At 44.3% G+C, this 14,669-nt stretch overlaps 3 protein-coding genes across 4 annotated transcripts; 1 reads left to right on the top strand and 2 right to left on the bottom strand.

The window, feature by feature from the left end:
• Positions 1–136: 136 nt before the first annotated feature.
• On the top strand, positions 137–3,322 carry LOC133523191 (dynein axonemal assembly factor 4-like). 2 transcript variants are annotated; one of them, XM_061858666.1, is made up of 5 exons: positions 137–813; positions 874–924; positions 1,100–1,292; positions 1,902–2,101; positions 2,867–3,322. In XM_061858666.1, the coding sequence occupies exons 1-5, from the start codon at positions 193–195 to the stop codon at positions 3,098–3,100; spliced, it is 1,299 nt and encodes a 432-aa protein (XP_061714650.1). In that variant the 5' UTR covers positions 137–192; the 3' UTR covers positions 3,101–3,322. The 2 variants fall into 2 exon arrangements, with proteins under 2 accessions (XP_061714650.1, XP_061714649.1); XM_061858665.1 differs by having other exon boundaries at positions 137–924.
• Positions 3,323–3,439: 117 nt separating this feature from the next.
• On the bottom strand, positions 3,440–9,391 carry LOC133523186 (uncharacterized). The gene is made up of 3 exons (XM_061858661.1): positions 9,358–9,391; positions 7,527–7,683; positions 3,440–5,529 (listed from the first exon to the last, which is right to left on the bottom strand). Exons 2-3 carry the CDS (start codon positions 7,616–7,618, stop codon positions 3,477–3,479), a joined length of 2,145 nt encoding a protein of 714 aa, XP_061714645.1. The 5' UTR covers positions 7,619–7,683; positions 9,358–9,391; the 3' UTR covers positions 3,440–3,476.
• A 1,578-nt stretch (positions 9,392–10,969) lies between these two features.
• LOC133523188 (heat shock protein 68-like) lies at positions 10,970–13,173 on the bottom strand. The gene has a single exon (XM_061858663.1). It carries the CDS (start codon positions 13,006–13,008, stop codon positions 11,128–11,130), a length of 1,881 nt encoding a protein of 626 aa, XP_061714647.1. The 5' UTR covers positions 13,009–13,173; the 3' UTR covers positions 10,970–11,127.
• Positions 13,174–14,669: the final 1,496 nt, after the last annotated feature.

Raw genomic sequence — 14,669 nt, 5'->3', positions numbered from 1 at the left:
CAACAATTAAAATCATTGTATGTAAAATTATAGAAACCGCGCGAATTGATAAAACATTGCGCGCTAGTATCACCTAAAAATCAAATAACCATAGCAACGAGACAACACTTGTTACAGACGTTGTCATATGCTTGTCATCGCTATTATTGATCGCGCAAAAATAAATAAACTTGAAACACATTCACAGCTAAAATGCCAATAATAGTAAAAGAATTTACTTGGAAGCAGACTCCGACAGCTTTGAATATAACGATACCTCTGAGTCAAGGGAAGAAAGAAAAGGTGGACTTGTTCGCAACTGATTCATACATAAAGGCGCACTATAGCCCGTTTCTGTTCGAGGTTTTCCTTCTCCATGATGTTAACATAGATAAAAGCAAATGTCTCGTTAAAGAAGACTTTATAATCCTCGACCTGGTGAAGCGAGAAGAACAGGAATGGGAGCAGTTAGAGAAGGAATTAACGAAGGCGGAGAAGTTGAAGTTAAGGCAGGAGATTTTAGAGAAATGCCAAGAGAAAGCTAAAGAGGAGTTTGAGCAGAAGAGGATAAAGAAGAGTGAAATGGATCGGTTCACGGTGCAGAAGGCCATGGAGATAGACTCAAGGCATCATGAGATAATGGATAAGAGGAGAGACGAGCAAAGGAAGATAGCTATGGATGCTTTAGAGGAGTGGAGGGTGAACACTGACGGGAAAGGTGTCAAAATAGTAGAGTTACCGGATGATAAGGAAAATGGGGTTGTAATAGAAGAGGTCACAGATGAAAAGCCGACGCCGAAGGTAGAGAAGAAAGTAGAGCCAGAAGAAGTGAAGGTGAAGAAAGTAGAGCCAGAAGAAGTGAAGGTGAAGAAAGTAGAGCCAGAAGAAGTGAAGATGAAGAAAGTACTGCCACCTGCGACGCCGCATCCCAGGAAATCAGTGAAGGTGAGAAGCCCACCAAAAGGTTTCACACCAAAAGATTCTAAACATATCGAAGTTAATCGTTGCCAATTAACGATCATTCCTTTGGACTTCATAAGCAGTCTTAATAGGATACGAGTTACAATTTCATGATCCCTCTACTCTATAGTACTTTGCTTTATTAATCGTGTATTCACAGACCCCAGTAAAGTCAGAATACGTAGACAAGAAGCGAGCTGAAGCGGCGAAGCGCGTGCTGCCAGCGCTACGCAACCAAGGCAGTCTGGAGATCCACCATACGCCCAGAGTGTTCCCTACGCCGAGTCGCGAGTCAGCCAGGGCCGAGGAGGACGCCTGGCTGAAAAATGTGACCCTGGCACGCCGCGCCACAGGTATCCCCACTATTAGGGCAGGCTGGAGATCCACCACACGCCCAGGGTGTTCCCCACGCGGAGCCGCGAGTCATCCAGAGCCGAGGAAGATTCCTGGCTAAAGAATGTGACCCTGGCACGCCGCGCCAAGTATCTTCACTCAGGCGGAGATGAGAGGAGAGGTGAATCAACCAATAGCATTATTAGTTGTAATCCACATCTTTTCTTCGCTCTGCTGGAGTACAACCACCTATTGGTTGATTCCCACACATCCACTCTCATCTTCGCCTCAGTGGACAGGCAGCGTATATAACAGCAATATTTTTAACAAGAGGCGAGCTCTATCGCGTGCTGCCCGCGCTATGGCCAAAGCAGAGGCCAGTCTAGATGACAAGCAGAAGACGCAAAGGTAGAAACTCATAAGAGAGCCGCCTTCGTGACCTTCAGCTAGCAAATATCTATTTAATTTATACTGTGAACCTACTGTAGTGTACAGTGCTGCAAAATTGCATGGCCTTATAATGTGTCTATGCAATTTTACAGCTAGCTGCCTATTATACTAATAGTATATTAAGTATGTACTAGATATAAACGTTTTACCTACTCACTGTAACCCAACGTGTTCTACAGGGTTCGTGTCAGAGGACCTACGGCCGGAGGAGCAGGACCCAGAATGGTGCAAGAACAAGGGCGACGAGTTCTTCCGCGCCGGCAACTACTTGGGCGCCATTAGCGCCTACACGCACGGCATCTTGTTGTCGGACCGACTGCCAAGTCTGTTCTCCAACCGCGCAGCGACTCACTTCGCGCTCGGCAACTTCAACAAATGCGTGAGCCTTTCAATAGTCTAGAAATACGAAAATTAATGCTAAGATATGTGCTTCAGAAGTCCGAAGCTTCTACATTACATATTATATAGGTACACACACAATCCCGAGTTGTTTATGTTTTCTGCAAGATTTCGCTCGTAGAGGGCTCTCTTTCCAATATAAGGGGTTGCAGTACAGTGGATGTTGTAGAGTATAAATATTCAGAGCACCTTGTACAAATCGACAACACTCAAGTACGCGAGCTACATGCAGAGTTTCGGCAGCGTAAATACCGCAGCGCGTAGATGTTTATAAATGCTTTGTGCGTAAATATATTTTTAAGAACGACAGGAAAGTGAAGAATCAGAGAAGTATGAGTAGGTCAGATTGTTTTGGTTTGAATGTTTTCTTGGTTTAGCTAGGATTGTTTCCTGACGGCTTTGAAGGACGAGTAGGCCGACTTTTTTTAAATTCCTCTTCAAGCTAAAATCGCTGAACCAATTTAGTTAAAATTTGGTATAGATACAGTTTGAGTCCCGAGGAAGAACATGGGATCATTTTTATCCCAAAAAACATCCCTTAAAGGTATGAAAATGATAAGGTATTATATACTGTACCATGGTTGCAACAAAGAATGATTATGAATCATATAAATGTAGCATTATGTGTACAGCCTTAGCGGTGTATTCCCCACAGATTTATGTATATGACCTTTAGAATTTTAGGTACCTATTTTTTAGAAAGTTAACAGTTTGGGCCAGTAACGAGTCACTTGAACATTTTCAGGTGAACGACTGCTCCACAGCTCTGGAGCTGCTGGTCCCGCCGTGCGAGTCCAACCGCCGCGCCCGCGCCGCCTGCGTGGCGCGCCGCGCCGCCGGCCTCGCGCGCCTCGGCTACCTCGGCAAGGCCATCGACGAGATGAAAGCGGCCTCCAAGCTCATGCCGGACGATGAGACGATTAAGAAGGATATTTATGAAATGGAACGCGCCTGGGAGCAGAATCCTGATGATTATTGAAGTGTTTCCCGTTTAAATCCTTACGTGCAATGTTAAGAATTTATTTATTTATTCGACCTCTTTTTACCTTAAGTAGGTAGGTTATAAGGCTAGGCTACCTGAACAAGGCCATCGACGAGACGAAGGCGCCTCTAAACTCATGGCAGATGATGCGAAGATTAAGTAGGAACCGAATCCTGATCATGATCATTGTGAATGTTTTGCGATTAAATTGACGTGCTATGTTGAGAGTTTTATTTTTGAACACTAATTTTTTACCTAAATCCTACATATCTGTAAGCCTAGGCGTAATATTTTCTACACTTGCTTGTTTTTGAGGAGAAATAAATATGCAAGAAGAACGATAAATAGCAATTATATTATAGTACAATAGAGTCTACTCCTGCGTCTTCCTCCCGATGAGCCCGAGGTCGGCCAGCAGCGCGGCGGGCGCGGGGTCGCGGCCGCGGAAGCGCCGGAACAGCTCGGCGGGCGCCGCCGCGCCGCCGCGCGCCAGCCACGTGCGCCGGTAGCGCGCGCCCGCCGCCCGCGCCGCGTCCCCCTCCCGCCACGCGCCGTACACGTCCGCCGCCAGCAGGCGCGACCACACGCGGCAGTAGTACGCCGCCGCCCACTCCTCCGACACGACCTTCGTGAAGGACAGCGGGTGGGAGTCGTACTTGTCGAACGGCAACGCGAAATACTTCGGCCACAGCTCTTTGACGACGTCGCGCCAGAATACTTTACTCGAATGCAATTCTAAATCCAATCGCGCCAAGTACAGTTCGCGACACAAATTCAGCCCCGCCATATGCTGCCGTACGCGGTGGAGATTGTCGACTAGCTCGTCCGGTAACGGTTCCTCGGTGCGATGATGTCCGCTCAGCGCTTGGATCGTGTGCGGATCGAACAGCCAGTGTGTCAGTACGTGGCCGCACACTTCGGCGGCGTCCCATTCGACGTTGGATAATCCGGCCACTTCGGAGTAATTCGCTTCGGTTAGGAGGTGTCGGAGCGCGTGTCCGAACTTCTGGAAGAGGACGCCGACTTCGTTGAATGTGAGGAGGGACGGACGCTCGCCTGCTGGCGGTTGGAAGTTGAAAATTAGAGCAGATAACGGCGAGGCTTTCGTGGAGGCGCAACGGTTACGGAGCGCCACGTGCCAACCCGCGTCATCAAATACGCGAATCTTCTCATGCTGACGAGCGTAAGGATCCAAGTAGAATCCGGCGACGAGCTGCCCGGACCCGTCGAACACGTCGTAGTACTTGACGTCGCGGTGCCACGCCTGCACGCTCCGCTCCTCGATCTGAATGTCGAACAGCGAACGACACAGGTTGAAGAGGCCGCGGACGACGCGCGGCAATGGAAAATACTCTCTAATTTTATCTTCTTCAAAATTGTAGAGTGATCTTTTCTGTTTTCTCTGCCAGTATGGTATATCCCAGTGCTCCAGTTTGAAGTCGAAGCCTCGATCTTGTGCGAATTTCTGCAGCTCGTCAAGTTCGACTTCCTGTGCGGGGCGCGCGTGCTCCAGCAAGCTATCTAGAGTGTTGTAAACGTTCTCCGCCGAGCCAGCCATCTTAGTTTCCATGCTCATGTCTACGAACGTTTCAAAGCCGAGTAGTTTGGCCTGCTCAGTCCGTAATCCACGGATCTTTTCTAAGTGCGTGCTGGTTTCTAAATCCTTGTTGCCGTAGCCGGAGCAGCGCTGCACGTGCGCGTTCCAGGCGTTCCAGCGCAGCTCACGCGCGTGGCAGTGCTGCATGAAGGGCTCGTACACGTGCGGCTGCAGCGTCACCTTCCACGGGCCCCGCGTAGGGTCGGACGCCATGGCCGAAAGCAGCGTCTCCGGGAAATCCTGGACTGTCAAACTGTCTGTGATAGTGCTGGAGAATAAACCTGTAGCCGTGTTTACTTTCTCGCGGAACATATACTTCTGTTTCTGCAACTCGGCAACAACACTGTGAAGCCTTTCTAACTTCAATCCCGTTTCATCTAGACCATTAAGCTTTCCTTCTAAAATATACTTATCTAGCAGCCTCTGTTCCTCATCTGTGAGTTTCTTGAGCTTGTTCTTCTCGTTGACAGCAGCTTGGAATATAGGGACACTGTTGAACTTAGCTGACCTGGCTTTGTGTGCACGTTCATGTATGTTTCTGTAGGACGCTGTGGGCATGAGAGAGCTGTTGCCGAGATATAAGGTCTTGGCCATGCCCCAGGTGAGTTCGAGCTGCGCGTCGAGCTTCTCCAGGGGTTTGAAGACGTCGTCGAAGGCGTTCTTGCAGGTGGGGGCGGAGTGCTCGATCTGGGCGACGCCGTTCTCGTACTCGAGGCTCTGTTTGCTGATGGACGCGATGCACTTCTCGATGGTGACGTCGCTGAACTCTGGCAGCCCGTTGTCCCCAAGGAGGGACGTCTTGTCGCCATCCTCGCCTATTTCTGGAATACTGAACATATACATGATTAGTAGAATGCAGTATATTGAGAACAAATATGTATATTCGTATTTTGAGAGTTTTGAAAGTCCTTTCTCTGCCTTTGATACTCTTTAAGAGTAAAATGTGTAAAAGCTGCAAAAGTATCTGAAGGGCAAAACTTATGATTTATTTTATCCTTAAACTGATGGTTATCAAGTTGTCAAAAACTAGTTTAACATCGTCAAATGTTAATAATGATGTTGTTTATTTTGTCAATAATAACAACACTGTGATTTTCAAAGAATGATTTATCATGTTTTTTTTTTATACTTTGTTGGTGGCAAACGCTGCAATTCGTTTACCATTGCTGTTTGCCACCAACAAAGTATAAAAAGTATGAAAATTTTTTGGGATATTAATATTAAATAGCAAATAAGAGAGTCTGAACATAACTTGTAGCCAGCATAACTTTACTCTCACTTGCTGGTGGCTCTAACACACAAGCCAAGACATGACAAAGTAGGGCAATACTGACATGGTAGAGGTCAGTGCCGCAGCCCGAAAACACCGGCAGCGCGCCGGCATTTATACCGCCACGGCGCAGTGCCGTGATACTGCGTTGCTCGCGCTTGAGAGGCATGCCAGCAATAGATTTTCCTACAACACCAATGGCCACTCAACGGACACTCTGACCTTAAATGCGCTTCACACGCCGCACTGGCATTGAAATTTTCAGATTGATATAGTTTTCAATTTTGAGATTGGCATGACTTTATTGATGACCGTGGTGCACCGGCATGGGGCGAATCTCTATGAGATGGATATCCCTGACTCTAAAAGGGTCCGAATTTTACGAATGTTTCTGAAAATCCTACATGGATGCTACCCAGAACGAGTTAAAACCCAGATTGATGGCAGCACTAACTATGATGTGTAGTTTTCTCTAACTCCCTCGTCCATCAGTCAAATCTAAACTGCTAACATTTTTACATAGCTTTTTTAATTGAAGGCACACTAAACAGAAATCACTCAAAACATTATTACAATGGTATAAATGTGATAGCTATTACTTAAGAATGCCATCCAAAATAAGCATGCACAGCAAAGTAAAATAACAATGAACAAGAACTATCCCAAAACCATGCTAAATAAGTAGTAGTAGTAGTATTTGGTTCTGGTTCACAGGCCATAAGAAAAGGAAAAGAGGTAGACCATTTAGAAGATGGGTCGACGACATCAAAGCCATAGCAGGAAGCACATGGACGAGAGTTGCCAAGGATAGAGAGGAATGGAGAAGGTTGGAGGAGGCCTTTTGCCAATATGAAAATGTAGAAAAAAAAAGAAAATTTACTTTACTGTCTAAAATAAAGGATTCTTAACTTCTTAAGTAGTAGTAGTGTAGTTTATAAGTATATTAGTTTGCTTTTGTTTTTAATTCATTAGCCGGGTCCACACAGAGCGAGCATACGCGCGAGGCAATTTCCTCACGCACAAACCAGCCAGCGTAGACATGCCTCGGCTGAAGCGACGCGTGTGTCTTCCTCGGCCGAGGCACGTCACATCTAGACTCATCTACACAAATTGCCTCGCACACACATGCTCACTCGCTCGCTCTGTGTGGACCCGCCTATTGACTTTTTTTTCTCTTTCTGCACCAATTGTATCTCTGTTTGGCCTTATGGTTGACTGGTAGAGAATGCCATTTGGCATTAAGTCCGCCATTTGTACATTGTTGTATATATTTTGTGCAATAAAGTTTAAATAAAATAAATAAATAACAAATTTTCATAAATATGTTAAATTGCTTGGTATTCATGTGTTTAGGAAACATGACAGTCGGTAGACAAGGATCCAGACATTCAAGAGTCAGGAAAGGTTACAAAAATTGCACCACTATTTCAAAGATAAAACCAAAAGTTACAGTCCCGTATTTACATATAAAGGAGCTTGCAGACTCTAGAGAACTCAAAATAAGTAAGCCACTAGAAAATGTACAAGTCTTTACAAAACAAATCAATGGCACTCACAGAACGACGTATCCCGCATTGCGTTTGTTCTGGTAGAACTGCTTCCTGGCGTGTTGAGAGATTAGTTTTGTTCGTAGAAAGGATAATGCCATATTATTAGAAACCTAAATAAGAAACCTCACAAATATTATTTCATAATCTTATATCGAGCCGCACCAGGCTGACGCAACTAGGAACAAAATAAGTTTTGTATGGAACTTGTTTCGCAAATCTTTGCCAACGAAGAAAAATAAAACGTCAGTGCTATTTATTCTGTCAAGTTTACATAAAGTCAACTGTCAGCCTAATTGTTTTGTTTGTTAATAAGGCTTCAATGTTTTATTCGGGTATTTCGTGCAATATCTTTATTATTTAGTGAAAATATCGAAAATAGTGAACCGTGATCAGAGTAAAGAACGAGTTTGTTACAATGCCACCGAGAAAACGGTTTACTAAGTGTGAAATATGTGGCAAGCGAGCCACTCGAGAAAATCACGAAAAAAGGGATTTTATGGCGAAATTTCCCCTGGATAAAGACCGGTACGTATTGCTTTAGATACTTTTGACCTTATTTTGGTGCAGCAGGCTTTAAACACATCGAAAATTTGATATTTTATATTATTTCTAGTTGTGAACTAGGGATGTACTAAAACTATCGATAATTGTATGTTTATTTGTATATCAGTGTAAGTAATAAAATAAAATATGTGAAATTTCCTGAGAACTTGCATGCAATATAACACAAAATTAATTCGTCGAAGATTTTCAGTGGAAAATTATCTATCATCTATGCATTAATGGTTATTATTTAACATATTTGATTTGATTTATAGATGCATATTAGCGCTAAATAATCAGTTGATCATCTCATTAGCAAACACTTGGAATATAAACTGTACATAACCAAGGCTATATGTTTTCAGATGCAGGCAGTGGGTTAAATTTGTTGGGAACGAAGACCTGATACACCTTCCCATAGAAAAGTTACATTTATTGATACATGTATCTGCAGATCATTTTGAAAATAGTGCTTTTAATAAAAAAAAATAATAAGAAAAAAAATAGTGAAGGATTTTATAATTACAATCTGAGTGTAACGAGGTATTCTAATATAGAATCCTAGCGTAGTGAGGGATTCAATTGTTAACGCCTATGGGTGGTATTCCACCTATGCAATTTCTTTGTCCAATGTGTATTGCGTCTCACATTTTGATTAGTGACAGAGTGAAACGCAATGACATTGGACCAAGAAATTGGATAGGTGGAATACCACCCTAAGGTGGAAATATTTTTGCTACCACGTGATAAATTTACATACTGCTTTTCACATCACCTATGAGGAAATTATTATGGTACAAATAAATAAATAAATTTTAATTAATGGTAATTAAATAAAATAATTTAACCTAAGAAGTATGCAAAAAGAGGAAAAAAGTGATCCCTCCTAGTAGGGAAAAAAAGTGCTACTTTGATCCTTCCTAGTGGTGAAGAACAACAAGGTGTTCTAAAAAAAAATCGAGTCCACATTAAGCTCGACCACGTATTAGTCCACTCATAGAACTATCCACTATATAACATACAACTTAATTGTGGACTCGATCCTAACTTGATTTCGAGTACAAAATTTGTAGACAAGTCTATATTTCAACCCTCCCCATTTTATCGATATCGATAAGAAACGCAAGCGTGTAGCGTACTACACTATTTAAATTGCTTATGTTGGTAGTATGGTTCTTTGACAGTTCTTTGTCGTACATTTTGGTAATGATTTGCGAAACAAAGGGATTCCACTCGCTAGTATGGAAGTCCCGTCTCTTAAAACGTAGTGATTATATGCTCTTTGAGCCGCACCGTATATTTGACATTTCTTAATTGTCAAAAATAATTTGACGCATGTCATGTAGTGTTGCGCTATAAATGCTATAATCGGTATGACGTATACCGGTATTTTAGTTATTTACTATTTGCGTTTAAAAATTTGATAAGAAAGGGAAGGGTGAATTTTGTTTATTTTTTAGGAACAGAAATAGATTATTAATTATCTTCTTCCTCGCGTTGGCCCGGCATTTTTGCCACGGCCCATGGGAGCCTGGAATTGGCGTAGACACTAGTTTTTACGAAAGCGACTGCCATCTGACTTGCATCTGACCTTCCAACCCAGAGGGTAGGTAGACTAGGCCTTATTGGGATTAGCCCGGTTTCCTCACGATGTTTTCCTTCACCGAAAGCGACTTGTAAAAAATCAAATGATATTTCGTACATAAGTTCAAACAAACTTATTGGTACAAGCCGGGGTTTGAACCCGCGTAGTGATTATATGCTCTTTGCTGTGAACCGCATTAAGATTTACACTTGATTGTGGCTCGTGTTACAGGCCACACCCAATCAATCAATCTATTTTTCGTGTTATGGCTCCATCAAGGTGTTGATGATTCTGCCAATGTCGAGATTGGATAAGACACGGCTGGTATAACTATTGTGCAATTGATAGATGTTAGTTCTCCGAATAATAAATAAATTATAAAAAAACACGACTGCACACTATAAAAGAGGAAAACAAGCCCCACAAGAATATTGTTGTTGATGGTAAGTATCGCAGCCTCTTTTTTAGTGTGCAGTCGGGTTTTTTGTTTTTTATAATATTTTTTTATTTATAACTTTTTAGCTACCCCCAAAAAAATCATCCAATGACACTCCCGTGATCAAGACGAATCTAACGATACCTCATACATCAAAATCCATCAAGCCGTTTAGGCTACAGGAGGCCACAAAGAAACAGACATACATATAGGTTGGCCAAATAAGAAGTATACATTTCGTTTTTAAATTTTAACTGTATTAAGTTCAAAAATTATTAGGTATTGTTTTAAAAATATATTCTTCAGGGTTGGCAAATTCATGCGAAACATAATGTCTGACATATGTCCACTCTAACAGCAGGCAAATGTAAGCCCTTATCATCCCAATGTTCAGCATCTATTCGCACATTTTTGGCATTATCTTAGTACATTTGTGTCGAATAGTCGGTTTTAACTGTTTACATTTCATCAGCTCGTTAGCATATACACGTAATTTTAGATAGCCCAACAGAAATAAGTCAAGAGCTACAAAATTTGGAGAATTTGGGTGCCAATCACTGTCACTTTTTTTCAAAATTAATCGAGCAAACAACGTGTTTTAAACAACAGTTGCTTGCTGCTAGTGGTAGACATTTGGCAGAAATTATCTTCCGTATACAATTGCCAACCCTGAATAATATATTTATGAAAAAATATTTAATAAAATTTCCACTTAATTTAATTAAAATTTAAAAACAAAGTGTATCATTCTTATTTGTCCACCCTGTACATACATACACTCGAAAAACATTTGGCCCTTTGGCAATCGGGTAATAACTATGTGATTCGACAATAAATCGCTTGGTGAGTTAGCAATTATCTACTAGAAATAAAACACATAATAGGTATCTTATAATAACAATATATTTCATTAAATATCTTTGAAGCGGTTTAAATTATTTAAATCTGAGATCAGTCTTCAGTTACAATAATTAATTATTTTGACTAGGAAAGTTTGCTTTTAAAGCTATTAACTGGGATAATTTTACATCTTCCCTCCATATTTAATCGACTTCCTCGACGTTCGGTTTGCCTGCACCGGCAGGGGCATCACCGCCAGCGCCGTGCATCTTGGTCATGAGCGGCGCGCACACGCGCTGCAACTCCTTCAGGCGGTGCTCGTACTCATCCTCCTCGGCCAGCGAGTTGTTGTCGAGCCAGCTGAGGGCCGCGTCGCACTCCTGCCGCGCCGCGCTCTTGTCTGTCTCGCTCAGCTTGTCGCCCGCCTCGTCCAGCGCCTGCTTCACGCTGAACACGTAGCCCTCGAGCCGGTTGCGCGCCGCCACGCGCTTCCTCTGGCGCTCGTCCTCCTCCTTGTAGCGCTCGGCCTCGGCCAGCATGCGGTCGATGTCTGCCTGCGAGAGCCGTCCGCGCTCGTTTTTGATCACAATGTTCTTGGAACGGCCCGTGCTGTTCTCCTTGGCCGTCACGTTCAGGATACCGTTGGCATCGATGTCAAAGGTGACGTCAATCTTGGGCACGCCACGCGGCGCGGGCGGGATGCCGGTGAGGTCGAAGGTGCCGAGGCGGTTGTTGTCCTTTGTGAGCGCGCGCTCGCCCTCGAACACCTGGATGGTGACCGCCGCCTGGTTGTCGGCGTACGTGGTGAAAGTCTGTGACTGCTTACAGGGGATCTTGCAGTTGCGCTGGATGATGTTGGTCATGACGCCGCCCGCGGTCTCAATGCCGAGCGACAGCGGCGCCACATCCACCAGCAGCACGTCCTGGATCTTGGCGTCGCCGTCACCGCTGAGGATGGCCGCCTGCACTGCCGCGCCGTACGCCACCGCCTCGTCGGGGTTGATGGACAGGTTCAACTGCTTGCCGCCGAAGAAGCTCTGCAGCAGGCTCTGGATCTTGGGGATACGCGTGGAGCCGCCGACGAGCACCACGTCGTGAATCTGGCTCTTGTCCAGCTTGGCGTCGCGCAGCGCTTTCTCCACGGGCTCGAGCGTGCCGCGGAACAGGTCAGAGCAGAGCTCCTCGAAGCGCGCTCGCGACACGCGCGTGTAAAAGTCGATGCCCTCGTATAGCGCGTCCACCTCGATGGTGGCCTCGGTGCTGGACGACAGCGTGCGCTTGGCGCGCTCTGCCGCCGTACGTAAGCGGCGCAGCGCGCGTGCGTTCCCGCGCAGGTCCTTCTTGTACTTGCGCAGAAACTCGTCGGCGAGGTGGGTGACCAGGCGGTTGTCAAAGTCCTCGCCGCCGAGGTGGGTGTCGCCGGCGGTGGCCTTCACCTCGAACAGCGAGCCCTCGTCGATGGTGAGGATGGACACGTCGAAGGTGCCGCCGCCAAGGTCGAAGATGAGCACGTTACGCTCGCCCTTCAGGTTCTTATCCAGGCCGTAGGCGAGCGCGGCGGCGGTGGGCTCATTGATAATGCGCAGCACGTTGAGGCCGGCGATAGCGCCCGCGTCCTTGGTGGCCTGGCGCTGCGAGTCGTTGAAGTATGCCGGCACCGTGATCACGGCATCCCTCACCGCCGCGCCCAGGTACGCCTCGGCCGTCTCCTTCATCTTGGTCAGCACCATGCTGCTGATCTCCTCCGGCGCGAATCTCTTCGTCTCTCCCTTGAACTCGACCTGTATCTTGGGCTTGCCGCAGTCACTGATGACCTTGAACGGCCAGTGCTTCATGTCCTGCTCGATCTTGGGGTCGTCGAACTTGCGGCCGATGAGTCGCTTGGCGTCGAACACCGTGTTGCCGGGGTTGAGCGCCACTTGGTTCTTGGCGGCGTCGCCGATGAGTCGCTCGTTGTCCGTGAACGCTACGTAAGACGGTGTGGTCCTGTTACCCTGGTCGTTGGCGATGATCTCCACGCCGCCGTGCTGCCACACGCCCACGCATGAGTACGTCGTTCCGAGGTCGATTCCGATAGCAGGCATTTTCTTCAAATTCTTTAGCTTCCTTGTAATAATATAAAAGTTTCGTAGTAAGTTTCTCGAGAGGTATGTAACCGCTCAACTTCTCTTTTCCTTGTTCGCTCCTCTTGCGTTTTCAAATTAGACTGAATCCCCGCCATCGCACCGTCGTATTTATACCCCGCCGGTAGCGACCAATGACGAGCCAGCATTTTCCAGAAACTTCGCGGCAATTGTTCGACGCACCAATAGGAGCCACCCCCCTTCGAGAACAATCGCGATCGATTCGAAGTTTTAGAGTGAGAGAGGCGCTCGGCTTGCACTAGATAGAACGAGACAGGGCATTGTTTAGTGATACCATATGCAAGAAATATCGCTAGTTTTGCGGCTTTTGATTAAATACTGTCATGAAAGAGCCTATTAGATCAACAGCATTATTTAACTATATACGATTAGTTTTAATTTAACCTAGTTTGAGTGCGTAAATTGTACCTGGTCATTTAATGTATTATTAACCATAGTGACTATACATCTCTATGTATTGTATTGTAGTAATTATTTGTTTTAAGATTATTATAATGTAATGTTTACCCAAGTATTGGCTGTTGTATTTATTAACGTTGTTATCTATTTTTCATTTCTAGACCTTTATATAAGCAATAACGGAACGAAGAAGTGTTGGTGTCGCTCTTCTAGAAAGCAAGAAAAAGAAAACTGAAGTTTTAATTCCTACATTATCCAAGATTTTTTAAAGAAAAATAAAATATTATTTGAAGAATATATGAGTATCGATATAGAAATTACCGTACCAAAATTTTACGTAAATCGCATTAGCCAGTGTGGGGTTTTTTTATTATTTATGAAAAGTAAAAAAAAAAACATATCTCAGAAAATAGGTAACAGATATAGGAAGCTGAACCTTACAGGAAATAATACTTGTCATGAGGGCTTGCTCTTAATTAAAAAATACTGTAAGGATTTCATGGAAGGCCCGCTTTTCCATGAAAACACGGCTACAATCTTTGCAGCCAAGGTCTGACTTAACAAGAGAATGAAAACAAACGAGGATTGTAGGGTAAGTACTTACACTCAAGTGAGAGATGTAAAGACAAGGCTAACAATTAAAGATATAACTAACAACTTACTTTGATAAACTATAAAACTTATTTTAATCAGCTATAAATAATTACAAAACTTTATAGTCCTCCTCATCGATGACGGCGACCTTAAATAAACATTATGGACGTTGTCTAGCATGAGCCCTAATGTGGTTGGCCAGGTCGAACAATAGCATACGATACATTTTTTGTAAAACTTCAAATTTTATATCTTCCGTTTTTAAGAATAAGACTGATGGTAACCCTGCCCCAGTTATCATTAAAATATGAAAGAACCATTGGTGTGTGTGCCTGTGTGAAAAAGAGACCGCAACAGTTGCACGGAGAGGGTCAGACGTCAGACGGAGGTATATTTAAAGAGATTCTGGAAAATTCGCAAACTGTTCTGTATTTAGCCTATCTATGTTTGTAACACACGGTGCTACAAATATTTACACTATACTCTATTTCTAGAATTTCCAGTTGTTTACATCACTGACCTTCGCCTCTAAAATAGAATTAGCGATTATGACTTGATGAGTAACAAATATGCATATAAAGTCCGTCACAGACGGAGCGATAATATAA

Source organism: Cydia pomonella, chromosome 12, assembly GCF_033807575.1.
Source record: "Cydia pomonella isolate Wapato2018A chromosome 12, ilCydPomo1, whole genome shotgun sequence".
Lineage (NCBI taxonomy): Eukaryota > Metazoa > Arthropoda > Insecta > Lepidoptera > Tortricidae > Cydia > Cydia pomonella.
This window is presented reverse-complemented; position numbering and strand designations above follow the sequence as displayed.